Source organism: Rhipicephalus sanguineus, chromosome 6 (assembly GCF_013339695.2).
Source record: "Rhipicephalus sanguineus isolate Rsan-2018 chromosome 6, BIME_Rsan_1.4, whole genome shotgun sequence".
In the NCBI taxonomy this organism is placed as follows: Eukaryota; Metazoa; Arthropoda; class Arachnida; order Ixodida; family Ixodidae; genus Rhipicephalus; species Rhipicephalus sanguineus.
The window spans coordinates 175225140-175252176 of NC_051181.1; the positions used below are offsets into that span (position 1 = coordinate 175225140).

Here is a 27037-nt window from a genome sequence, read left to right on the forward strand (position 1 = left end):
GTCAGATACGTTATGGCATAAAAGACAAAATGTGATGCCAAGGTGGTCATTTCATTGCCTTGCTGGATTCCTGGACAGTGACCATGATACACCGTGGTGTCCTGAGAGCCCAACACACTTGTGTCATGTGGGAATGTCCAGAATGATCCCAGCTCATGCACAACATGCAGGAAACTGGCTCTCCTGGACAGCAAGCCGAGCCTGACCATCTTCCCCTGCTTTTCTTTCAATGAAGTTACTCACAGTTCATACATGTATCACAAACATGCATATGCCAATTAAGGTCATGAGATTGATGGCAGAAGTGACACAATGTCGTCACGGTTGTTCCTCTTGAACTGGGACATCATGTGGACGACATGTGTACACATGCGCACAACATAAAAAAAATGACATATAACAAACATGTCATTTGTTGGTGCCTTGCATTGTTGTTGCTTTGAAAAAGACAAGACCACTTGACGAAATGCTGGCTCCACTAACACCGCTGTTCAAGGATATTTCATGTGACAAACATGACGTATAGATTGCATAATTTGCATGACATTGATGTGGCCATTCTCTTTCACACATGAAAGTCATGATATGATATCGTTGCATAAAGTATGCATGCATGACACAATATGAACAACTGGATGACATGTCATGCATTTCAAGACATCCGTGCATATTGCATGCATGACAACACTACATAATCACAAAACACATGTAAGACATGTCACATGTGCTGATATACATGCATACAATGTTTGCATTGCAGAAATTATATATGTCATGATATAATGCCACACATGTGCATGAACAAAAGAAGGATTGATCAAGGGCTCGTTTTCTTTGTTATACACAACTTAATGAAACCAACAGACAATGAAGTTAAGGAAGGCATATGGGGGACATTATTTGTAGGTCTTAACTGTAGTGCAGTACATAAATGGAAGGAATTAAAGTGGATGAAAAATCAGCTTGCTGCTGGTAGGGACCGAACCTAAAACCTTTGGATAACATGTGTTCTATGCTCTAACAATTGAGCTATATGTGCATGCATAACATACATATGCATTACATAGTGCAAATGGCTTGTCATGTCATGACATCATACGTCACCTAAGTGAATGACTTGCATTGCAAAATATTAATGACATAACATGTCATTAATGAAAAAAAAAGAGGATGACCTTAATCTAATTATCATAACAGGCAATTTCACAATCATCGAGTATGTGTGTCACAAATCAACGATGAGACTATCTCCAACGTTGAGCTTGAAATGTCAAGACGACACCATGCTTAGATAAATGCTAAGAAAATAGTACCTTTGCTTTGTAACTATATAAAGCATCAGAAACTATCGTACTAGGAAGTCAGTAAAAAAAAAAATTGAAGTCAGTTCTATGCCTGTGCAATCTGAGTCCACCTGGCAAACGCAGATTCAGTTCTTTCTTCATCTTCGCTTTCTTGTTCTTGTGCCCCATGCTGGAATTACCCCAAGCTTTAAACAACTCTGCTGTTAAAAGACGAGATGAGCACAGTCAAACTTCATTGAAAGAAGCCACTCCCAACATGAAAATACCTTCATTAAAACCAAGAATTTGTTATAGACTTATATTTGTTGTCGTGTATTAATTATTACCAAGACTAGTCGTCCTTCCTTGCAAAAGGTAATTTTTTGTCCACATTCATTATGTTTAGGTTCCACGATATTTTCATTTTTGAAATGCACTAACAACATTTATGGAGTGCTACAATTTAGAGCATTCATTTTTTTATATGTTCACCTCTATGCAAATGATCATTTTTCTGTGCTTCTCGACCTCAACAACGTGGGTGTGTTGTTTTCTGCAACCGACTCGATTTGGTTTTGCACAGTGTAATCGCTATACAGTACCTCAAACGACAGAATTTAGGAAGGAAATATTTGTTGCGCGATTATAATGCCATTGCAGATTTTAAAAAAGAACATTGCGCCCTTTTAGTCTTGCGTAGTTAAAAAATGCTTTGCATCACTTGTGCATTTATGAAAGAATAAAATTATTATTTTGACACTGGCTGCGTGAAGTTATTAGTGAAAATGCTTGTGAAGGTGTAAAACAATAGATTATAAGTCCTTATGACACAGTACAATCACTAATTGTGTCAAGTGCTGCGACTGTTGTTCTGTCAAGAAGCCGCCTCCCATGCCAACAAGTAGGTAGAATTTCCACTAACTTAGGCTTTTCATTGCTGCAACAGACACTATTGCAATACATAACTCCAAAAACAATAAATCTGCATTGTGCACTCAACCAAAGGAAATTTTTTATCATCACCAATCTTACAGCATATTCCTTCCTGAAAATGGCTGTGAATGTGCCTGTACATAGCTTACTAAACTTCTGAGCCCTTAAGAGACCCCTGCAGGTCTTATAGGCAACACGGATGAAAGTACCACTGGCGTAGCCGCGGGGAGGAGTGGAGTGAGGTGGTTCAAACCCCCTGAAATTTTTCAATTTTGCATGCATATATATACACGCACACATGCAAACACACACACAAACATACACAAAGTATAATTGAACCCCCCCCCCCAGAAAAAAATTTCTGGCAAAGCTACAGGCAAGCATGACACAGTTACCAGCAACTGCCTTCATAAACTCGTTTTCTGAAGCATTTGTTAAAATTTTTCACTCCGCCTGCTTGCCTGCACCAACATATATAAACACTGCCACGTTCATAAATGCGACAACCGAAATGTGTCACATTGTTCTCAAACTGTCTCCCCTGTGATTATGCCTTTGAGGCAACGCAGGTGTTTTGTAAATAAAAAAAAAGTAACCTCAAGCATGACCCCACTTGAATGACCTGGCGCCATTCATGAAAGAAATGCAGTGAATTTCTTAAGCATGTTCACGGTTTACAGTGCGTAAGGACTAAGAGGAGACCAGATGCGCTGTCTTTCAATTGAATGTTTACTGAAAAGCTCATGAAAACAAATATACCAGCAGTTACAGTGCCAAGGAACGATGACGAATTCAAACTAGACGTGAGTGGTGAACACGCTTCTTTATTGCTGCAGCAGTCACTGTCCCTCCTCAGTTTGAAATTCTTTTGCACCGCCTCGGGCGCGCTTTTGGCAAAAACGCTTTCGGGCACGACCAAAACTGCTTTCGGGTTTTTAAAAAAAAGCATCTGCAGGCGTTATAACCATTGTTGATCCTTTTCTAGTTTCTAATTCCAACATTGTTTTTGATTTTCTGAGGGACGAATATACGATAGGCTGGAGTGCCCTGAGCACTGACGCCTAGGATCTGTTTTACTCTCTTCTCCATAACCAATTAATGCTGTGTGTAAAAAAAAAAGGAGAACAATGAAGTACTGTTTAGAAATGACTATTGTTCGTGCACTAAACAATTCCTTGTACTTACGTCCTTTCATTTACAACCTGTTGCCTGCAGCGACTTGTTGTACATGCAAAAATCGGGTGTTTGTTTTGGTCCTCGGGTAGCTCCTGTGTTGAGTGACATTTTCTTAAGCTGGGTTGATAGGGACTTGGAGTTGGACTTAAAAGAACTGGCTCGACATGTTGATGATTATCTGGTCTTCGTCAACTGGAACACCTAATATTAATAATTGTTGGGGTTTCACATCCCAAAACCACGATATAATTATAAGAGACGCCGTAGTGGAGGGCTCTGGAAATTTCAGCCACCTGGAGTTCTTTAACGTGCACCTAAGTCTAAGTACATGGGCCTCAAGCATTTTCGCCTCCATCGAAAATGCAGCCACCATGGCCAGGATTCGATCCCGTGACCTGCAGGTCAGCAGTCGAGCACCATAACCACGAGACCACCGTGGCATGTGACCGGAACACCTTCCCAAGGTCTTTAATAAATATAGTTTAGGTTTTTAAGGACAGAAGGCATGGGCTTCGTTTCATGTGCAAAGTGTCCAAATATTCTACTTTGCAGTTTCTGGACCTTTCTATTCCATTTCGTGACAAACATGCTCATTCACCCAGATCTGCCAAGCCTCTTTTCAATGCAAGTTCTGTGCGCTCGAAAATTGTGAAAAATGGCCTGATTATGTCGTGCTTACACTCTGCTTTGTGTAAATCTTGCACCCATAGCATGCAGTCCAGTTTCGGAGCACAAGTTCATCGTCTTTTGTCAGCAGGGTATCTGCCTAGTACTGCAGAATCAGCGTCACAACGTTTGTTCAATAAACTGAAAGGTGCAGCTGGACGTGACAATAATACAGCCAATTCCCAGCAAAATAAAAAGATTGCAGTTTTACCATATCTGCACTCGGTGTCACACAATCTAAAATAGGCAACAGATATTGACTTGGTTTTTCCTCAAAAAGCAAGCTAGGTGGCATATGTGTGGTCATCCAAAGAAAAGCCGAGGAGGCTGTGCCTGAACAGGATGTGTTCTCTGTCAAACATGCTTTATTTGCTTCGATAAAGGTGTAGCTTACAGAGTCCCACTATCCTGTGGCAATGCATGCATAGGCCAGACTGGGCACTATGCTTGAGGGAACACCCCAATTCTCTTAAGGGTACCCATTTATCCTCACATTGCCATTCCTGTGATTGTCCTCCTTTCCCGACACTGTAATTCTCATGAATCATCCAGAACAGTGTAGCCGTGAAATTGCTGAGGCCTTCCATGACAGCAAGCATGCACAGTTGTGCGTCTCTTAGGCTTCCATCTCACTCACTGATCAAGAGTTCGTTTTGCTTGATAGCACGTAATTTCACAACTCACATGTCTGTTGAATTCGTCTTTGGTTCAGTTACAGCTGGTATATTTATTTTCATGTGCCTTTCAATAAACATTCAGTTGAAAGACGGCACTCGTGTCGTCTGGTCTCCTCTTTGTCCGTGTCTTTCTGCGCTGTAAACCATAAACATAATCCAGCTTGCTTAATTTTGTATCCTGTCTTAAGCATGATGTTCAAGTTGTTACTTTATCTGGATGCAACCAAGTCGTGGCAACTTGGCAGAAATTAATAAAAGCACGTCTTAATATCCATCAATAGTAAGAATCCTTTCACTAAGCATATGTATGAAAAACTTGGACGCTTGAGCATTGCGTTCAAGAGTAGAACGCGATAGTGTGATACCTATACGTGCTATCAAGGAGAACGAACCCTTGATCGGTGAGCAAGATGGAAGCCCGAGAGACACCACTGCACGTGCGTTCTGATACGGAAGGCCTCGGCAATTTCACGGGTGCACTGTTCTGGACGATCCACGAGAATTGCAGTGTCGGAAAAGAACAGTCACATGTGCATCACTTTCTCATTTGCTAGCCAGGCTTTGCTTCTCAGTGGTCGAGCTCAATTAACAGGGCCACGGAGAGAGGAACATCTGTGCACGTAACACTGGCCGCTTGAAACTCTCCTAGAATGCATGCCTACTGCAAGTGCAGTTGCGAAGTGCCCACTGTGCCATAATTTATCACATTGGGAATCAGTGAAGTACCCACTGTGTCCGTAAGGCAATATATGCAGCTGCACACCTTGTTGATGCTGTTGCTGACAGTTATGATTACTTATGTCGGAGAGCTTTGTAATGAACACCAATTTTTCGCTGACATAGAAATTTCTGCAAAATGAGCTAACGCTATCACGTACGTTACAGAGAACAAGGACGTCAAGTTCACCGAACTCTTATCCTGTTACTGAAGCCACTACGTTGTTATTGAGGTGCAAAACCAGTTCTTCCATTTAATCAACAGGCATTTCAATATTATACTTGAAATATTCTTGTGTACTTCACTAGGAATTATGATATGACCAGGTGGTAACACAGCTTCGTGAATTCCAAGTATTTATTTTTTATTAGTTTTATGGATCGGAATGATTTTTTTGCTATTGTACTGCATATTAATACACTGTCATGTGAAGGTAACCTCACTTGATCCTCGCTGATCATTGTAATCAATATTACTAACCTCCATGTTCATACAATTATTTTCACTTTAAAAAGAAGCCTGTAAATACCCTGCTGCAATTTTTTAAGACAGCAGTATTCACAAATAAAGAGTTTATGACATCATCTCATGAGGTCTTCGTACGTGACCTGACCCACCTTAGGTGCACTGCAGTATAGTCGCCCTGAAAATTTTCTATCGCAGACCGTATCGTATAGCAGAAATGTCCTAACTAAAGAAAAGGCTCTGCAAAATGTTCAAAATGATATTTTCAGAGGGAAACAATTCACATTTGCTTAGCTCCTGGATATAAAAAGCCCTTTATTGAGGTTTACGCACAAGCAATGACAGACTTCTCTCTAATGTGACAAAACAAACAACTGAAAAAGAAAACAGTGAAAAATGCAGAAGAAAAGAAGAAGCACCCGAGTGACTTCAAGAACTGCGCTGGCTGCTTTGGCAAGGCTCAGTCCTAGCTTCAGTGCTGTCGAGCACTGCCGAGCCCCATGAGCCTCCGAGCAAGGGCATCCACATCGATTGCCTCTGGTGCTGGCAGGGCATTCTGGTCTTGGGTGGTCAAGGTCTGGACAGCCTGAGGTTGGTTGGCCGAGGCTTGCACGGCCCGCGAATGGCCAGTCGGGTGGGTGGCCACACCACCATAGGGCTGGCCGACCAGAGCCTGGTCACGGGTGCCACGGTACTCGCCGGTCATGGACTGCCAGTCAGAGCGGGAATCGATGGCCGGGCCCTGGGCTCTACAGGGCTCGCTTACCTCGGCCTGGACAGCCAGCAGAGGCTTCGAACGACCGGTCAGGGGCTGGGTGGCCTGGGAAGCATATGGTTTGCTGGTCTCAGCCTTGGTGGTCCATGGATGGCCACTCTGTTCCTGGGTGGCCTGGCCTGCACAGCTGGCCTGGTCGGACTGCTGACGAATGGCCTGGGCACTGTAGGGCTGGCTGACCTTGGCATGGTCAGCCTGTGGGACAACCCATGAACGCCCAGTCTTCTGTGCCCGAGCCTCCTGGGCACCGCAGGGAAGGCTCGCTTCGGCCTGCAGGGTAAAGCAGGACTGGCTGGTCTTTGGCTGGACAGCCTGGTCGGTCCCCGAATGGCTGGTCTGGGCTTGAGTGGCCTGGTGGCTGTGGGGCTGGACAGCCTGGAAGACTGGCGGCCGGACTGCCCTGGGTTCAATTCGCGGAGCTTCATCCCAGCTTTCTTCCTCATCCGCGCTGTCCCCCTTTCCAAGGCCATGTGTGTTGCAGCTCGGCTTGGAGGTAGGTACGGATGACGTCTGCGGGTACCTGCCAGGCACGTACACCACTGGAGGGCCGTTCGCACTTAGCGATTGGTAGTACCGCCGCCGCTCCGCAGGTTTGAGTCCAGTAACTGTACGGAAGATGGGCGGGACGGCAGGCTTGAATGGGTTGATCGGCCGACCTGGTTCCACGACCCACTCCTCTTCGGGCTCGTGAAGGAAAGGTTTCGCCCCTCCTGGCGCCGGAACCTCATAAGGAGGGTCGTCCCTGCTCGCCGTGCACAGCAACTTGGTGGTTCGATCAGGGCAGGTAGCCAGGTGCCGGCGATACTCTTCCGCTTCGGCGGGCGCGTCATGGTCGGGATTGAACGGACAGGGCTTCAGTCGTCGGCGGCGTAGGTCTCTTCTACATTTTGATATATGTATGTTGAGCCGCCCTCTCTTCACCTTGTGGTGCTGGCTGTAGGGACATAGGACGAGGTCGTCCTGCAGACTGTTGAATGTAGCCATGGTTGAGCATTACGGCATTGCGAGGGCCACAACACTGATCTCCACTAGGGCTAGTGGAGGTCAGTGGGTCGCAGCCGCAATTGTCTGAGGAGTGCGGGCAATGGCGGCTGTGGCCGCATCCGCCGAGCCCAGTGCTTTGCCAAATAAGGTCACAAACCCCAATGGTCCAATCACAAAGAAACTCTATGGGTCCAATGAACTGCAGCCGCGACAGATCAACCCAGCGCGTGCACGCCTCTACCAACGCCTGGCTAGAGCCTCCTCTCTCACCAATATTGCCAATATGGCGGTGCACGCGTCAAAATAACAAAGAAAGCAATTGCGAGTACATACTTGGTCAGCATTTAGCGACCGTAATGGCATAGCCAGACGTGCTGAAGGGGCAGTTTCGTTGCCTAAGCTCGGCGCCTCTTTTGGCTGTGTCCGTTGGTTTGTTCGTTCGCCAGTAAAACCTGGAAAGTTGACTTGCAACACAGCGGACGCTGGAGGACACTCGTTGTTGTATCTCAGACACATATGGCCACCTCGGGGGGATCGGCCATGAATCGGACGCGGTGCCTTAAGAAATTAATTAGTTTGCTGAAGGTATATGGGCTTAAAAATTCTTGGCCGCTAACAAAAGACGAGCAGTAGTAGAAACCGCGGCACACACCCACGCTGGGTGATAGGCCAAGAACCGGGTAGCTTTTGTAAGCGCTTTCAACTAGGCCGCACTCAAGTTCGATCTTATTCTGACTTACGTTAGAATAGTATTGATTTGAGAAATAAAACAGCATTGCATCACCGTGCCGGTTCTGCTACAGGATTGTTGAGCGGGGAGGGTCCCACCTACCCCTGTAGTTCTTAATTGCGTGTGTTGTTATGTGTGCATAAAACTGAAGATTTTGAGGTGGAGGTTTCGCATCAAGTTCTCAATATCTATTCGCTTCAGTTAATTGCTGGAAGTTTTTTACAGCAATTATAGTACCATTATTTGTTTTTACGCCATTTTATTAAAGGAACATTTCCATTAAAGGCACAACACTCCAAGGAAATCCATAAGGATTTCTTAAAAAGAAAGGCTTCTCAGTTGAGAAATTCACCCTGGAAAAAACAAAGACATCCACGTAGGAAAGAGACACAGCTTTTTGTGTTTTATTTCTCCCCATAAGCTATATGCACCATCTTGCCCAGTATCAAGTGTGAGAAATCCACATTGAAATTTCCTTGCAGGTGGTGGTTTGAGGAGAGGAAAGGCAGTTATTTCCACAAGGGAGTGTGGCTAAACATCATTGGGGAAAGGGAATAAAAGAAGAGAGCAGAAAGTAGAGGCCAATTGCACCGCCAGGCCTTTCTGCCCATTAGAAAAACCGGTGGTTGCGAACCAAGGTGTACACTTAATTTAACCACAGCACCAAAGACACTCAAAAAAAAGCTAGAAAACTACTCATAAAGACCTAGACAGGAAAGGCGCAAAGTATATGAGAAGTTTAACTCAGATGTTATTTAGACATATGCAGCTTGAAAACCTCCTGTAGCTGTGCTAATGCCACGTTAATAATAAGTCTAGAAGACTTCTTGCGAGAACTTTAAGACTTTTGTTAGACATTTATCTTTTAATACAAACCACTTGTTGTTGAGTTTGCCCTCGTCAGTTCATTGCATCATGTCAGCATTTTGCAATGAAAAGTTTTAGCTGTTCAGTGTCAAGAGCGACAACTAAAAACGTGTGCGTAATATGGCATCAGATTAATCTTAGACTTGTCTTCTCCAAGGGTGCAAAGTGAAGACAAGTCCACTTGTCTAAACATTGACTCAAGCGACTCCCCCGTGTTCAAGAATTTTTCATCTCTTCAAGCTTCCTCCTTCCCCTTTTTTGGACTATCAATGTTGCTCACTAGAGAAGCTCCAAAAGTTAATCGGATGCCATATCACACAGGTGTTCCTTTAGTTATCACTTTTGGCAGTGAACACCTAAAACTTCTGACTTTTCATTTTGGTCAAACTGCCTGGTGGGACGGGACACGAAGAAAGAAGCGAGACAAACTGCGCTTGTTTGCCTCACTTCTTTCTTCGTGTCCCGTCCCACCGTGCAGTTTGACCAAAATGAATTCTTACCAACTTGCCCAACTTTTCACGCTGAAAACTCTCGATTGCAAAATGTTGCAAACCAAAATTGTTGCATGATGCAACGAATTGACTAGGGTGTCATTGGAGCCAACGTCTTGACAGGCAGACTTGTCTTCAAGTTGCAGCCTTGAAGAAGACAAGTCCGCTTGTGGAAACAACTCCTCTGACACTCTCTGTTCAAGAATTTTTCATCTCCACAAAATTGGCGCTCTCTTAGTTCAAAGAATTACTTTACTGCTGTTTATTCCAACATGGCATTGGCTTAATCCGTTGTGCCTCAAGACAACGCAAGCATATTAATGTCAACTCATTTTCATTACTGATATTGTATGGAATGCATTATACTGTGCTTCCAAAAGTAAATGCAAAATTTCAACAAATGTTGTTGATCATAACCTTTATTACAGCAATTCCAACCAATATATTATAGCCACTTGGCATAGGCTGGAGTAATGGAAGTGATGATTTCGTCCAAGAACCTGCACACTGAAGGCACAATCAAGTACAAGGTTAATGAGAAACAGACAATAATGCCAAAGAAAGTATAGGGGATGTTATTCGTTGTAATTAGGATAAAGTGTGTAGAAAGTAAAGCGGATGAAAAGATAACTTGCCACCAGCAGGGACCGAACCTGCGACCTTCGAATAATGCGTCCGATGCTCTACCCCTGAGCTACGGCGGCGGTCATCTTCCCATACACTTTATGGGGTATATATGTGCATTTAGACCTAGGAGTGTTTTCTCCATCACCTGATTGATAGTATGAATATGGTCTATTGTTGCGAATCCTGTACGAAATCCTGCCTGGTCCCTTGGTTGATTGAACTCTAATGTCGTATTAATTCTGTTAGCAATTACATTTGTAAATAGCTTGTAGACAACGGACAGTAAGCTTATGGGCCTGTAATTTTTCAGGTCCTTGACGTCCCCTTTCTTATGGATCAAGATGATGTTGGCATTCTTCCAAGATTCTGGTATCCTCCCCGTCGAGAGGCACTTCGTATACAGGGTGGCCAGTTTCTCTAACATAATCTCTTCACCGTCTTTCAACAGGTCTGATGTTACCTGATCCTCACCAGCTGCTTTGCCTCTTTGCATTCCCTTTAGGGCTTTCTTTACTTCTTTACTTTATTATTTAAATGCGAGAGCGTAAAGAAAAACTGACATTGGCAGCATTGACACGACGACTACAAAGAATTAAAGTCAGGATCCCAGCAGGAATCGAATCCAAGCATTCTGCGTGGCAGTCAGGTATTCTACCACAGAGCCACACCACATCTTGAAACTGACTTAGTATCGAAGCTTGGGCGTGTTGAAAGTATCGAATCTTGAAACTGGTTTGGAAAAAGCCCTTATGCAGGTTAATGTTGGTGCAACGTGAATTGTGGCTGCAGTGCTGGTTATCTAATTTTATAACAAAGCAATAAACATTACACATGTACCCCTATGATACAGGCGTCGTGACGGGTTAACGTCAATTCTGGTTCCAGTGTTGGCTCTTATTTTATAGAAGTCTAATAAACATTACATTTGTATTCCTATGTTTCAGCAAGCTATAGTCAAGCGTTGCTCAATCCCGGAGGAACGCGCTAACGAAAGTGCCGTATTATATTTACATCATCGCACCATAAAGTGCACTTCGTTTCAATAATACCAACATCTGTGCTCTAAAGTGAGTGCTGAAGTTACGTCAGATCATAAGTTACCCTTTAAACACCAGTATAGTCGACGTGCCTGGTAAAGCCACAATGTGCATACTGCTACTACGCTTACAAAAACACGTCGATCCACCTCGTAACACTTGTATCAAAGCCAAAAAATTCAGCATAGACAACTGCTCGCTGATTGCTTCACGTGAAACAGATTCCCACAAGGTGTGGGATCTGCCAAGTTTCTAACTTTAAAGTTTCATATTTTAGTCAAGAGGTGCACCCATTTTTGATGCCGCAATGTGACCTCTTCAATATCTCTGAACTGGTTTCGCACTGCTCGTGTGACAACAAAAGTCACTGGCTCGGTGCACACAATTAATGTTGGTACATGCTTGCAAGGAGAAAGATGATACATCTATGTGAAATTAATTCTTGCCAAGTTTAAACACAAATTTCAAGCATAAATAACACTCTTATATGAAGACGTGCACATAGTGTATCAATGTGGCTAGATTACAATGTTAAATGCCAGAAATTTATAAACATGCTATTTCCCCATTCATGACTGATGCTTTATGATTTAGTTCTCTAATGCCAATACCTCTAAGACAACACTGAGTTAAATACCCAAGAACTCCAATTTGGGCGAAAGCTCAAGGCCAACTCCAATTTTCTTACTGAAATACACATAAAATACAGAAATGCTTCATGAAATGAAACTACTGCACCACTTTAAACAATCTTTGTATTATTTGAGAGGGTATGTTAAATTCTGTCAATGATATAAAGTAAAATATTAATTAATATTAAAATTATATTATTTAAACTATTTTAAGAAAAGCTTAGACTTTTTTAATGAACACGGCAAGGCACCTGTAAGTATATAAACAGAAGCATGATATTTGCAAATGAGCAACAGTGACCAGGAGATAAATATTTATAAGTTCCATAAACTGTGTCTAAATAACGGTTTAAAAGTTTTATAAATGAGGGTAAGATGCCTCGATGGCCTAGAAAATGTTTCGACAGCTGCAGCCCTCTTCGTCAAACACAGTGGTGCATCTGTTGAAATATATCAGTCAGACATCCGGTTGTTAAGGAACATTCCACAGCATCTGTTGGAGCACCTCTTGCATGAAGTTGTTGCAACGTTTAGAACGGTTTCCCAAGCTAGCGATAATACCAATTTAAAATGATACATTTTGTAATGCGGTATGTACACCAATATCCTGCCCGCCTTACACGTATTGTTTATAACACGCAATATGCAGAATCGTCACATCATTTGTTCATTGCAGGCTTGCACAGTACTTGTAAGCCTGACGCTAGTTGTTTCTTTCTCATAGTTTTCGTAAATTAAAAAAAAAAGCACACGAGACAAATTGAAAATACACTTCCAGCAGTTATTAGATCTTAACTCTTCCTTTCAAATAATGAGCCTCATTAAAATAGGTGCAGTGACCGCTGAAAATAGCTGTTTCTCCAATCCCATGTATTTAGACGGGAGCTCTTGAGCATGGCAACCTTAATGCAATAGTGTTTTTGATATGGCAGAGTGAGCTAGAAGTTGTGGGTGGTCCAGGAAGCCAACTGCTGATAAATGAGTTACTACAACAGTTAACTCTTTACTAAAATGTTTATGTGTTTCTTTTTGGGGGAAATGTGCTGTTATTCACCCGAAAGAATGGTGGGTAAGTCCTCGTTTTTTTTTATGCGAAACTGCATTTGAGCCCAGCAGATTAATGAATACAACAAAGTGCACAACAGTGTCCAATCGGGAAGCAGCCATTGAGTGCTGTAACAACCAAAACGACCTACTGCAAGCAAAATACAAGGCAGTGAATACATGTACAGTCGAACCTGGGTATATCGAACTCGCCAAAAAACGTTTATTAGTTCGATATAGGGAGCTTTCACAAGCGGCGGAAGCGCTGTGCATTGTGGGTGGTCCGCCATTTTGAAGTCATAGACAACCGAGCCGGGAAGCGCGCGCGTGCGGCAGCACCGAGTAAACAAACAGACGTGCCGGCGCAATCACGCTTGTTGTTCTTGTGAGGAGTACGGAGCAATAACTACGAAGTCAGCGAAGACCAGAATGTACGCATCGACGCTCTCCCCGAAACACCGCGAGTAATAAAATACAACGAGAAGATCCAACTATCCGTAGTGGACCCGTTCACGTTGCAGGCAGGCGACTGCCTAGTGGATGTGAATTTGTGACCGCTCATCGATGCCTCCGACATTCGCGAATTTGTGGTCTTGAGGACGTGTTTTGTAACGCGACAGCAGCTCGAAGGAAGGAAGGCCGTTGGCGGCCACGACTTCGTGACAAGCGGCCGGTAAACGAGCCGCGAACGCAGCAAGTTGCTGCCGAAAGCGGGATCGTCATGACACAGGTAAGCTTCTAAGGGCGTTTTAGATGTTTATCTTTTCCATTCTTTTGTTAGGTGACCCATTCGCAGGCCCGCATCAAGCCTCCCGTCGAAGTGTGGTTCCTGGGGAAGGGTGACAGAGCGAGAAATCCTTGCTGCGCATTGCATCGTGCATGGCCGAAACGGCGAGGCGTGCTCGCACATTGCAGCGTGCTGTAAACCTTGGTATATTTGCCAAAAGTTCATGAAAACTTAACCTTATTGCACTTTTCTCGAAGAGCTGATGCTAATCGGCACCTTTGCTGCTTCTCACCGACGACACATAAGTGCTCGCTACTGCAGGTCGATACTCCGCCGCAATCAGTACGCCGAGAAACTGGTCGCGGTCAAGGCTGCGGTGCACAAGTTGGCTTGTTGCAGTGTCGATGCGCCACTTCTTCATCGCCGATGACGGCAAGCCCATTTCGGCAACGGGCCGCACCTCAAGTGTTTTCATGGCAGGAGGGAGCCAGCTCTTGGAGCCGTCTGTGCACGAGCGCTCTTCGCGCGCTCGCAGGCCGTACTTCACGTAAAAGGGGAGCGCTGCGATGTGGGATCACGCCTCGCTGTTTCAGGCCGTGCGCGGCAAGGATTTCTCCGTCACCCTTCCCCAAGGAACCACACTTCGACTTGAGGCTTGTCACCTTACAAAAGAATGCAAAAGATAAATATCTAAAGCGTCCTTACAAGCTTACCTGTGTCATGATGATCACGCTATCGGCAGCAACTTGCTTCATTCGCGGCTCACTTACCAGCCGCTTGTCACGAAGTTTGTGGCCGCCAACGGCCTCCCTTCCTTTGAGCTGCTGCCGCGTAACAAACACGTCCGCAAGACCACGAATTCACGAATGTCCGAGCCATCGACGAGTGGTCACAAGTTCACAGTCGGCTGCCTGCAGCGTGAACGGGTCCACTCCGGATAGTTGGATTTTCTCGTTGTATCACTCGCGGTGTTTAAGGAGAGCGTGGATGCGTACATACATTCTGGTCTTCGCTGACTTCGTAGTTCATGCTCGATGCTCCTCACAATAAGAACATGCGCGATCACGCCGGCACGTCTGTGTTGTTTACTCGGAGCTGCCGCACGCGCGCGCCTCCCGGCTTGGTTGACTATGACTTCAAAATGGCGGACTACCCACAATGCACAGCGCCTCCGCCGCTTGTGAAAGCTCCCTATATGGCATAATCGATATAGGCCCGCTATAGGATTTTGACACAAAGGCACATAACAATAAGAAAAGTACTTTATTAATATGGTGGCTTACTTGCGTGCCCTACTTTGGAACAAAATAGTCCTGCATTTTCTTCTGTGTCAACGACTTCGCTGCCTGGACAGCACGCACGCCTTCGCGTTGTCCAATGAGTCGGAGCAGCTGAGGCCGCAACCTTCCACATTCACGCAATAGCGCCGGACCAACGCAAGTGCACTAATCACTTCGGAGGATGTAGGCAACGGGCCATCATCAATTTCCTTATTGCTGTCGCTTTGGCTCGTGGTCGGCACGACGTCTGCAACGTAGCCCTCATCTTGTAGCTCAGCCATGATGGCGACATCATCGTCCGCACTGACGAACTCGTCGAATGTCGATAGCTCCCGGGAACTCTGCCAGCTCGCTCCAAACTTCGGCGGAAACACCTGCGGTGTCTTCAGTGCCGTCATCGGAATTTGGGGTGTCATCACCAGGCATGCGGAAGCCAGCATGCCTAAAGCAGTTCTGGATCATCTCCTTCGTGACATCTGCCCACGATCTACTCAACATAGAAAGAGCTCCGAGCAAGTCGATCTTAAGCTCCCTGCCGACACGAAGGTTCTGCAGCAGCCTCTCCACCAGGCGCTTCCGATAGCCAGCTTTCAGTGCGCGTATAACACCAGTGGTTGCAGTACAGACGTAGTGTTTGGGGGAAAAAAACGCAGCTCGATGTTGCTGAAGGTCGTACTGCAGTGGTGCGATGCAGGCACGCCTTGCGATTTTCGCCTACCAAATCATCATTCCACGACGATAGCCACCTGCCGAAAAGCTCCCCGGTCATCAACGCTTTTGAGTTTGCTCGGTAGGTAACTGGAAGCGACAGCGCATTTCGAAAAAACCGCAGTGCCGTGCTTTTCCCGATAACCAGAGGTCGAAGCTTTTTCGATCCGTCTAAATTAGCTGCCAACAGCACGGACACATGAGCTTTGTTTGCCTTGCCGCCGCAAGTCTTGTCGCCACGACACGCAAGTGTCTTGTTTGGCAACATTTGCCAAAATAGAGCGGTTTCATCCGCATTGGAGATATCTTGGGCTTGATATCTTGCTGCGATATCTCGCCAGTTTTCCTCGAGCCATTTGTCTACGCTGTCCAGTGGTGCGATCTTGTACGCGTTCCAAAATAAACACGGAGGCGTGGCAGTACATCCAGCCGCACGTGACCGCACGCGATTGGTCAATGCAGGGCCGTGACGTCTGTCGCGGTTCAAATGGGCCATTCGCGTGCGGCTGGATGTAACGCCACGCCTCCGTGTTTATTTGGAATGCGTACAAGATCGCATCACAGGTCCGCCGCTCTGCTTTCACCTGTAACAGCTTTGCCAACGATGTCGTGCCGTTCTTTGAACCGTTGGAGCCAGCCTGAACCGCCTTGGAAATCGTTCCTGCCAAGCAGCAAAGCAAGGTCCTTGGCTTTCTGCTCGATCATAGGGCCGGACACCGGGATGTTTCGCGACCGCACGTCCACAAACCACTTGTAAACGGCCGCTTCAACATCTTCGTACACAGCAGTGCGCACACGTCGGGGCGCCACGGGCACCTGGCCTTTTGTCCGACTTGGCCCTGATGTCTGCCTTGTTCTTCAGGATAGTACTCAAGGTGCTCCTTGGAATTTTGTACGCGGCGGCGACGTCGGACTTCTTTCACTGCGCTCGACCCGATTTATGATTTCGAGTTTTCGCAGCGAACGGCAAATTCTGCCTCTTTGCACAAGCCATGACGACAGCGCGCCAATAAAGTTCACAGAGCACAACAGGCAACACTACCAGCACGGACCACGCTGAATGAGGGACTCGAGGAAAACAGGCAGCAGCAGGCACACAAGCATAAAGAAAGAAAAAATGGCGCTCACTTCTACCGCCTCCGCGCTCGGAGAAAGCACGACGGCCTCTGATTGGCTGTAAGCGCTGCGAGCGGGCCTGGATCATTTCTTGCAGGGGGGTGTTCGCCCGTGCGCAACCGGGTCTAAACCACTTTTTCTAGGGTGGCGCCGGCAGTTTTCCCCGCCACCGCGAGGGAAAGCCAACTTGCTGGGGCACTTTTGAGGCACATGGAGTTTGATATATCGGTTGTTGTTGTTGCTATTTTCGCTCGCATGTAACAGTAACTTTTGCTATATATTCTCAATGTATATTTACAGTGTTTAGAAATTGTTCGATATACGGGATATTTGATATAAACGGGTTCGATATAGTCGGGCTCGACAGTATTCTTTCCTATAATAAATATATTGTTGTGAAGTTAATGATAATGATGTTTCCAAGGAAGCATAGATCAGCCTCGACTGATTCAGTGTTATTCTAATTATCCACAACAAAGGCAAAAAGAAGCACTGCTAGCAAGAAGACTGCAGGCACAAAATGTGCCACATGCCACATCTTATGAACTTCTGCATTTCATCGTGCCACATAATTTTCTGCCATCCTCGACCGCTCGCATTTCACAAATGTAACAGATTATCTGTTCCAATGCATTACATGCCCTTGGTGCCAGTGCCATCTGCCAGATGAACCATGATTTGTCTCTTAACCTCGCACATAAAAAGTTTTGTTCCGTTGCTCTAAGTGGTGTCCTGCATTGTTCTCCACCTTCATTAGTTTCCCCCCAATAAGCAAGCAGCAATGATTTTTCATGGACAGCAATAAGCTGCAATTCGCTGCGGTCCACTCAAACCCATTTTGATTATTCCGTAAATTAACTTACGGTTTTGCTTGTTGTTTTACATGCATCTAAATTAAACTACAACTTCTGAATTCTGCCCATGTTACGAAGAAATCAATGCATTTTAATTCCTCAATAAGGTGACATTACTGGTCTAGAAAGAAAATAAGGAACCGCTATTTTCCTCTTAAGTTTCACCAAGTACAATAAATGGATGGAAAGCCTGCCTCAGGGGCATTCTTTGCTAATGAGCTGCTTTGCTTTGATGGCCATCTCTGAGGCAGTAGAGTGAAAATACGTATTAGAGCTGCCAAAGTGCAGCACATTTCAATTTTTCTGCAACCACGGCAGAACAAGTGGAAGCATTATTTAGCATTAAAAGGCACAGACTCACAATGCACGATGTGATATAATTTACGTGCCTCATCACTTCGAGTTTAATTGCGACCTGTCTCTCTGCACTGGCATGCAATGAAACATACGACAGTCTCTTTTCCACGAATTCCACGGGAATGATGAACGACTGCCATGCTAACACTGGCTAATGGGTTGCTCCTTTCTCTTGCAATGCTTCTGGCTTAAAGGAACTGTTGTGCTGTGCGATTAAATGAAGGCAATAAACAAAAGAAAAAAGGAAAGTTGTTGCAGGTGACTGAAGGCTATGCAACAGAACCAGTTTCGGTCCGTGCTGTTGAACACCACATTCACCTTTCCAGTGTGAACTATTGGCAACACGGCAGAGGCAGTCAGACGGAAGGGTTTGCAAGGAAGCTGCTCTTTAACAGCATTTTCATTTCTATAGTCGTAACAGCTACGTCCTAAAGGTGCACATTCTTTAGTACATCACTGAGCTCTACGTTTGCTAAAATAACTAAGGCATTTTCTGAAACTTTTTCTTTGGGCCAGTGTGGTACAATGATAGAAGAGTGTAGGATATGCAAGTACTATTAGAGGCCATGCCACAGTGACAGAGACAAAGCAGCTCAGAGAAAAAAAGACCACAGAAGTAAGAACATGCCAGCGCAGTTTATTGTCTACATACGTGATGCGATACAGCACGACAAGTCTTAGGAGTGTCTTTCAAGAGATGACACTCTGCATTCAATGTGCTGGTCTCGACTTTTATATCTTTGCAAGAGTTACCAGCACAGCTCACAATCGGGCAGTTCGGGGTATGAGCAGTCGCCTCCCAAGGATCTCACAGGCACACACAACAGTCCCGACGTAGATGCCGCAGGACGGCAACCGCCCATCGGGTTTGCAATGCACGACTTGTCACTTTCGGCCACTCTGAGCTGCTGCGCTGCAGCGGCCTGCGCGCTGCTTTCTTGTCTTCACAAGCTCCACAGGTCCTGCACAAATGGTAAACAAAGATGTTTAGTTTAATTCGGAAGAAATTTCAAAGTGAAAAAATCATTACCTGTCAGACAGTTGCAAGAGGAAACGAAAAAAACAAACTACATGATCTTATGAAAAAACTGTCCTACAATCCAATTTTAATAATTTACACCATTTGAGGCATATGTTGTCCCAAAAAATAATTTGTCTGTCTGACTCGTGTTCTCTTACTAGAAATCCTGCAATTGCTATATTCAAGTCTAAAATGCTATTTCTTGCTGATAATACGCGTGCCATTTATGAGATGGAAGTACTCGGCGGGAGAAAGGAAGGAGACGGAGGGAAGAGAACATGCTCTCGCGAGGAGGCACAGCGTACCAGGAGACTGAGCTATACACAGAAAGGTGTAAGATGGCATAACATTTCGCTGGAATAATTTCTCACACCAGTTCATACTGCAGGTGTTGGCAGAAATATGACTGCCCTGTTACAATGCTGCCTGGAGGCAAGTTTCGCTGCTTCCATTGTAGACGCTCTTCTCTTCGCCTTGAATGGTGTCCCCAACCTCCACTGCATGCTCCCACGTGACAAGGCCAGGAGCATGTCATGGTCACACGACGAAGCTTGCCTCCCTTTCTAACTTTGCTTTCCAGCACATTTTTCTATTTTGCTCTGCAGTAGAAAAGAGCCATTCCATGATTTGCAAACACACTCACTGCCTGATCTACATGCCTTTGCCTTTGCAATTCTCTGACCTGGTAAGGGGCTCTTTAACATGCACCTAAACCTAACACCGGCGTCTCATGGTCACTTCTGAGTGAGATCGATCGAAATCTAATTGCTGCATCATAGTGGCTCCTTGGTGCAAACTGCGGAAGGTAGCCAAGCACTGTTGCACCATATGACACAGCTATAACAGTATTGTTGTTTTTACATTTCAGTCCAAGAGAAGTGTGGCCACAGTCGTCACAGTCAATGGGATGTCAATGTAGACAAGTGTTGTGTTCAAGGTTGTGGTAAGCCCATAAGAATGCAAAACTCCATTTGGAATGTACAGGGTGTATCAGTAAAGTAATGAGACTGGTTCTGTAAAAAGAATTTCATGGTCCGATTGGTACATAGTATTAAAATTCTCCAAAGAGTTTCCTTGGGTGCCTATAAACACTTCCAACACGATTCCTACGCCGCATATGCTTCCTGCAAAGAGGTCACGGCAGCTGACTTTGCAGCTGCCGTGACCTTTCGGAGACTCTGTGACAGCCCATTGGATGGCAGGAACACCGTCAAAACAGTGACCTCTCAGGCTTATCTTGAGCTTTGGGAACAGGAAGAAGCCGGAAGAAGTCGGACTCACATCAGGGCTGATGTGAGTCCGGCATCCTCAGAGAAGCGTTCCACTTCCTTGTCATCATGGCTGGATGTCGGAGCGTACCTTTGTACTGGTACTTTAATATTACATCTCGTGTTTACTTTTACCACAACTCTAGCTATCTTTCATTCAGGCTGTATTGTTGATCAATGTTGCCTGTAATGTATCTATGAATTAGAGACCGCACACAAGAATCATTCTTTCAGAGAGCCCACTGTAGCAGAGGACATGTTTGTGTACACGTTTCTCCTACATCAGTAAGGCCAATAATAGTATCCAAATTCATGGCTGCTAATTCTTAAAGGGCCCGTAAACAGGCTGCGACTTTTTTTTTACACCCGCCAAACAAGCTCGCTAATCCGTACAGTAGACCGCGGCGATCACGCTTTCCGAATATTACAGCGCTGCGCGCCGCGCAGACCCTTCATTTCGAAAAACAATTCCCGCGTCTTTCCTACGCCTGACCAATCCACCTCGTACGCGCAGTGACGTCAACTCGGCGATCGCCGAGTTGACGTAGCACTGAGCTCGTCGATTGGTTTAAACCAGGTCTCAACAAACAATTGTCAAGTTAACGTCAGTTCCTGTTCCCACCCACCGCTACGAAACTGCGCCTTGTTTTTTGGCCCTGCGGTGATGCGGTTTCGGCCACGCAGTTGTCGCGCGTATATTCCTCGCACCGCATAGCACCTGCATGCACTTCGCCTTCGACATGAGGTGAAGCGTTTTTCAGTTGCCGGCTGCAAATCGAGCGGGGAGAGGGGAATCTCCGGTAGCTCGGACGGGTCGCGCTTGCTCGCGTGGCAAGCGGAGTTCTCCAGGCTTTTCTCTCGCGCCCCTTCGACGTCTCGGAAAGCAAGCACGCATTCCTGCTGCATTGTGAACTGTCACAAAGGTTTAAAAATAGTGAAGAGCCGAAAACTGCCCGTCAAGTTACGGAGCACGTGCGACAATATAAAAATAAACAAACAGGAGCCGCAGCAAGCGGAAGTGCATTGCGACTGATCGAGCTCGCCCATGACGTCGTGTCACGTTGCCGAAGTGGGCGGAGTCATGACGACGGGCTACGCCTTTTCCTCCATGTGGCGGAGAAGGGTGGCGAGGCCGCGCGAAAATTTGAAACCAGCTGAAACGGATGTTCTAACCCCTGTAACTTCCTTATTATAGCACGTACTCGCAAAATTCTTGCGGCAGCATGTTCACATAGCAAAAGTGCGTATATTTCTATTCATTACAATTTTTGGACATCGGGTTGTTTACTGGCCCTTTAATAATGTACTTCTGCTAATCTGCTCCACTTGAGACAGTTCGAGTGTTAATGTATGTCGCCACCCTCGAGTTTTAATCCAAAGTTACAGTTACATTTTTGTCTTGCAACGAGTAGTTATTTAGGACGTTGAAGATGAAAAAGTTATTCACACTACAAAAAAATACTTTTATAATATAATTAAAACTTAGCAAAAAGCGGGTGTTACACCAATACTCATATTCACTTATTTTTTGCTATTTATTGTACCATCAAAGCCCGAGGGCATTACAGACGGTAGCAACCAATGGGGAAATGATGTACAACAATTGGGTAGTAATAATATACAGCAAAAAAGTAATACACTAGTGAAGTAAAACAACATATTAGAATGTACCTGCATATACTATGTAGCTATACTCCATCTCATAAGCTGGTTGCAGCACTGTGGAAGTTACGGGGCTGCTTAGCCGATAGAAAGAGCGAACACCTCTCCCGATGTATTCATCTGCGCAGCGTCGCCTGCTTGGCATTTCCATAGTGTCTGTGCTCCCGTGTTGGGCGAGTAGAGCGAGCCTACGGAAGCAACCAATGCTCTCAGCGTTGGGCAGCAACAGCAGAGCCCCAAAAAAAGAAAGCGTTGGGCGAGTCAATGCCTGGGTGAGTACAGCAAACACACGGTAGCAATCAGCGCTCTTAGCATTGAGCAGCAACAGTAGTGCTGGAAAAAAAATCAACATGGCAGCGCACGTAAGCCGCTGTCGTGAGCTGTGTGGCCCGTAAGTTCTGAACCGACGCTTGTGTTTGCGTTATATCTGCGTCTTCATGCTCCGACAGCAAGATATTCGTGTCTATTTTGCACTCTTTCCAAGATTCATTCTCAACTTCTTGGGGACAAGGCTTAGCAGGCGTGGCTGAACAAACAGCTAATCTCAATAATAAGGACAAGACGTACCTGACACTTAGACCTCAGCGTGAGATGACACAAGTCAATAGCCAATCCCACCGTTTATTTATTGCTGTTGGGACCGCGGGCAAGCAGCAAGTGTGAGTTTGGATCGAGCGGGCGATCCCGTCTGCATGGGCGCTGCCACATTGGTTCGTCATCACATTTATCGGCAGTTACCGATACAATAATTAAATGCTTACGACCTACATGCGAATTGCAATTAGCGTATCAAGTATTGCTGTGACGTAGCACGTGCCAAACAAACGCAGTTTTCTTAACCTTCTCCAACAATAATGCAATTATAAGCAGAACTATGTTTTGCTGTGCAAGCTTGTGCTTTGTTTACACATCGTAGCTGCCACCCTACCCTGCTGCAACCAGCTTGTGAGAAGGAGCATAGGCAATGCATTGCACAGAGGACTGCAAGTACTAATATAAAGAAACAAGGTGACATGACATTAATTTCTGTATATACAATGTTAGCTTACTTGTGCTGAAGAACTTGACAGCAACTCGATATAACGAATTTTCGGATATAGCGAAGTTATTCTCGTGTCAAATGCAACCTTGTTACAATGAGGTTCAAGTGTATAACATGCTAAAATTTCCTAGTTATACAATATTACCTATAGCCTTGCAAAAAAGTTTATCATTGATGGCGAATATGTCATTTGAAAAGGTTCCATTGCCGGGATGTCCTGGGGAAAAGGAATGACTGAAAGAGTTGGTATTTCCATATTGATTACGTACTCAGGCTAAGAGACCAGATTAGGTTTGAAGGTATTTGTACGAGTACATACAATACAAACGGTCAGATGGTAGAATGGAAGGGTAGTGGAATTCGTTAACATAAAAATTTTGCATTTATTGATATTTAGTTCCATTCGCCAGGTATTACATCAATCGACGATATAGTTCAAACCTGACTGAAAAGAATTATAGTCGACATTACTAGTTATTTCACAATAAATTACACAACCGTCAGCAAACAGGTGAACGTGAGAAGACAATGAAGAAAGTAGATCGTTAAAGGGACTGTCTACCGCTACGAAAAAATTTTTTGATTGTGGTGAAAATGAGAAGATCGTTCGTCACATCGGCGGCAACGAGCGCGCTTTCGTCCCATAAAAAAGAATAATTTTAATCTGATGTTGAAAACCGTGAAAGAATGACCGCTAGCGTCACCCAACAGCAAAGTGGTCGCAATTCCCGCAATCTATAGGTGTGACAGACTATCCACGCAGGTGGACTTACTTTGCTTAAAAACAAACATGTAGAACTTGAGAGTGTATTTTCCGCTCTTGAAACAGCTTCCGATTGCGTCAAAAGTAATTTTTGCTGTTTTTTTATCTCACGCGTCCAAAAAGACGCCTGGCGGCGCTGCCGACGCCGCCGCTTTCGAGTTCGTCTGCTTCAACACCCCGCGCTGGTTGTACCGTTACGCTGCACTGTCGTTAGGATGTCTCGCGCGTGGCGCTGTGAAGGCATGCATTTATCATCGCTACATCAGTACATGAGTTTCGTTACATCGTTTGCTTGTAAGACCGTTACAGAAACGTCTGTGGGAAGACTGCGGTAGCAGTGCTAAAATAAACGCATAGACTGCAATCATAGCAGAACTAGTGTTCTGTAATCATATAATAAGGCTTCATTTAACCGACGGCGCGCTTAAAACGACTGTTACATTCATTGCATTAGTGTTCAACGAAAATAAAGAAATCCTACAGAAATGACATGTGCTTTCGGTTTTAAGTTTTACCGGCACTACAATCGTCATCGCGTCCACCAACCAGTGTTGTGGGGCGTATTCACACCAACAGAAGAAGACCGAACGCAGATCGAAAACTTCTGTTTTAAAATTTTCTACTTACTTTCCAGAGAAACCGCTGCAAGGTTGGACACTTCAGACGGCATGCTTTCGATTGCGGTACAAAACAGAAAAGCGATGAAGGACGGTAGACAGTCCCTTTAATACAGATTAAAAAAAATGTTGCAGTGGTTTAGCTCGGCTATGCCAGGATATACGTAGCGTTAGCGAAGGTGCAGCTGATTATTCTTAGCTTTTCGCGTCTCCGCAGCACGTTTAGCCTTCTTCTGTTCATTCTTCCTACGCTCAACTGCTAATTGCCAGGCAATACTTCGGGATCCTGCGAGTTAAGCTTCTCCGCTCTTCTGCGCCGTTGAGCATTTGTGCTCTCCTTCTCCATGGCTATACCACATGGCAAACGCCAGTCAGAGGCGTTATCAAGCGGCTCCAGCGCAGTGTCAGATGGCGACTGCATAGCGAAGGCGAATAGCTGCGCGTGCGGCGGCGAATCGCGAGCGGGCAATGGTGAAGTGCGCGGGAGGTGCCGGCTCCGGGCGCCAGCTGCGTGACATCACTGATCCTCGCGCATGCGCAGCACGGCTCTTGAGGAGGCGCGCGAAATTGGCTCGGCTAGGCCAGTGTAGCTAACGCTACAAAAGTAGCGGTCCTAGTACAGATCCCCGAGGTGCAGTGCAGCGAACCCCCGTCAACAGCGAGTCATGATCATTAGCAGCTACAAAATAGATGGCATAAATCAAAAGTGGCTTAGTAGGAACAAAATGAGCACAATGACCCGTACAATGAACTAGGATAATTGTAATACCTGCAGGCTAAATATAAACAGTGAAAAACATTCCATCTCACCCAATTAGTTTTTAAACAATCGCCAACAGTATAAAAAGTTGCCATCTCTTCTCATTTATCCTAGTTTATTGCAAGGACTGTTTCTTTTTCCATCACGAATGAGTGGTGTCGCCTGGTGGTGAAGTCTGGACTACTCAGAAGGTAGATTACATGGCAATACCAACCGTGCTCCGTATAAGCCACACGATGCACCACAGGTGCTTCTGTAAGAACCATTTGAAATACATCATCCAAGAGCTAACATTTATGCTAAATGAAATGTACCAACCCACCCTTATTTAAAACACCTCCGGGGGCCTTTGAGGTAACGAGAAAGTAATACTAAATAAAAAAAGTGGTATCCACAAACACGGACTCTCGGGCAGCCTCCCCTATTTTTTCAGCTGGTTCCTAACGCCTTCAGTAAAATTCCCAAAACTGACCACGTGAAAAGATCTAGGGTAGGTATACTCCTTTATAATAAAAACAACACCAAACTATCAGATTAGTATGCATAGAAATGAAGAAAACACAAAGATGCAGGAAAACACATTGCAATGACCGTCCTACTCGTATTTTTGCAGTCAACTCCGTTGCGTGTTGTACAAATCTAAACAGTGGTATAGAGTGCCTACTTTGCGCCAGTAAAACCGATGGTCTGACCATTTGAGCACAGCCCATAGAAGACACCCACCTTGTAGCGTCGCATGCACTCTTTCTTGGAACGAGTGGGCACACACTCCGCGATGCGGTCCCATCGGTCGGGTGTGCTGGCCGGGTATGTCTTCAGAGCCTGCTCGAGAAGACGCTGCTCCTCAGCCTGCCACACCACTGCCCACCATCACCTGAAAGAGCAAGGCCGATCAAAATCATTCCACTCTTCAAGGCCAAGATATCCAGGCATGACCGATTACCTTATGGCAATACGCACGCACACACACATCCACACATCTTTCAAATTTATTCTGGTCCAATTTCCCGTGCAAGCCTATTCCTCGTTTGGCCAACAATTCTGTAGGTGTCAGACATTGGAACACAGCCGTAAACCTTACAATGCATTGCATGAAAGTCATCGGCCGCATTTTTGACAATATAACTGTGCTCACGTAACCAATCAATAATGCAAAGGCCCGTTTGCCCAACATACTAACTGTGACCATAGAGCTTCTTGCTGTTACCTAAGAGGAAAAGTGGTGCTGCGATGCTGTTGTATGCATGGGGATGCTGGATGTATTGGATTAAAATTGGCATTGTTCATGATGAAGATACACCTGGCTGGAAGCGTTCCTTGTGTCATGATGGCTAATTTTGTACTGAAGCAGCACTTAAAGGGGTGGTGCCATCAAATTTCGAGGCTATAATGGGGGGGGTCGCATTTGGTGAAAAAAATTCGACCATCAAGGGGCTACAACTGTCATCATTCAACTCTTCAGTTGCGAGTGCTTGAACTGATGGAAGCGTTTTCAACCCTAGACGCCACTGCAGTGCTTTGAGCACACCACAGCATGTTTTCCAAGAGTGGGTAATTTTAAGTTGAATCATTGTTATGAAACCTTGTCAGGTCGCCGAAAGCAGCCTCCACATGGCTGTTGGCACGAACGTCTGTACCCCGATGTCAGGCCGTGTCCGCACCAGGCAGGGCAGTGTGTCTCTTGAGTGCAGATTTGAATGTTCGTAGGATGCACGATGGTTTTTTTTGCTGTTCAAAAGTTTCATGCGATAAGGTGT

At 45.3% G+C, this 27037-nt stretch overlaps 1 protein-coding gene and 1 pseudogene across 1 annotated transcript; both read right to left on the reverse strand.

The window, feature by feature from the left end:
* Nucleotides 1-6224: 6224 nt before the first annotated feature.
* On the reverse strand, nt 6225-8285 carry LOC119397081 (uncharacterized). Its single transcript, XM_037664523.2, has 2 exons — nt 6685-8285; nt 6225-6627 (listed from the first exon to the last, which is right to left on the reverse strand). The coding sequence occupies exons 1-2, from the start codon at nt 7675-7677 to the stop codon at nt 6391-6393; spliced, it is 1230 nt and encodes a 409-aa protein (XP_037520451.1). The 5' UTR covers nt 7678-8285; the 3' UTR covers nt 6225-6390.
* A 10806-nt stretch (nt 8286-19091) lies between these two features.
* Nucleotides 19092-27037, reverse strand: part of LOC119397730 (dnaJ homolog subfamily C member 2-like) — a 78611-nt pseudogene continuing 70665 nt past the window's right edge.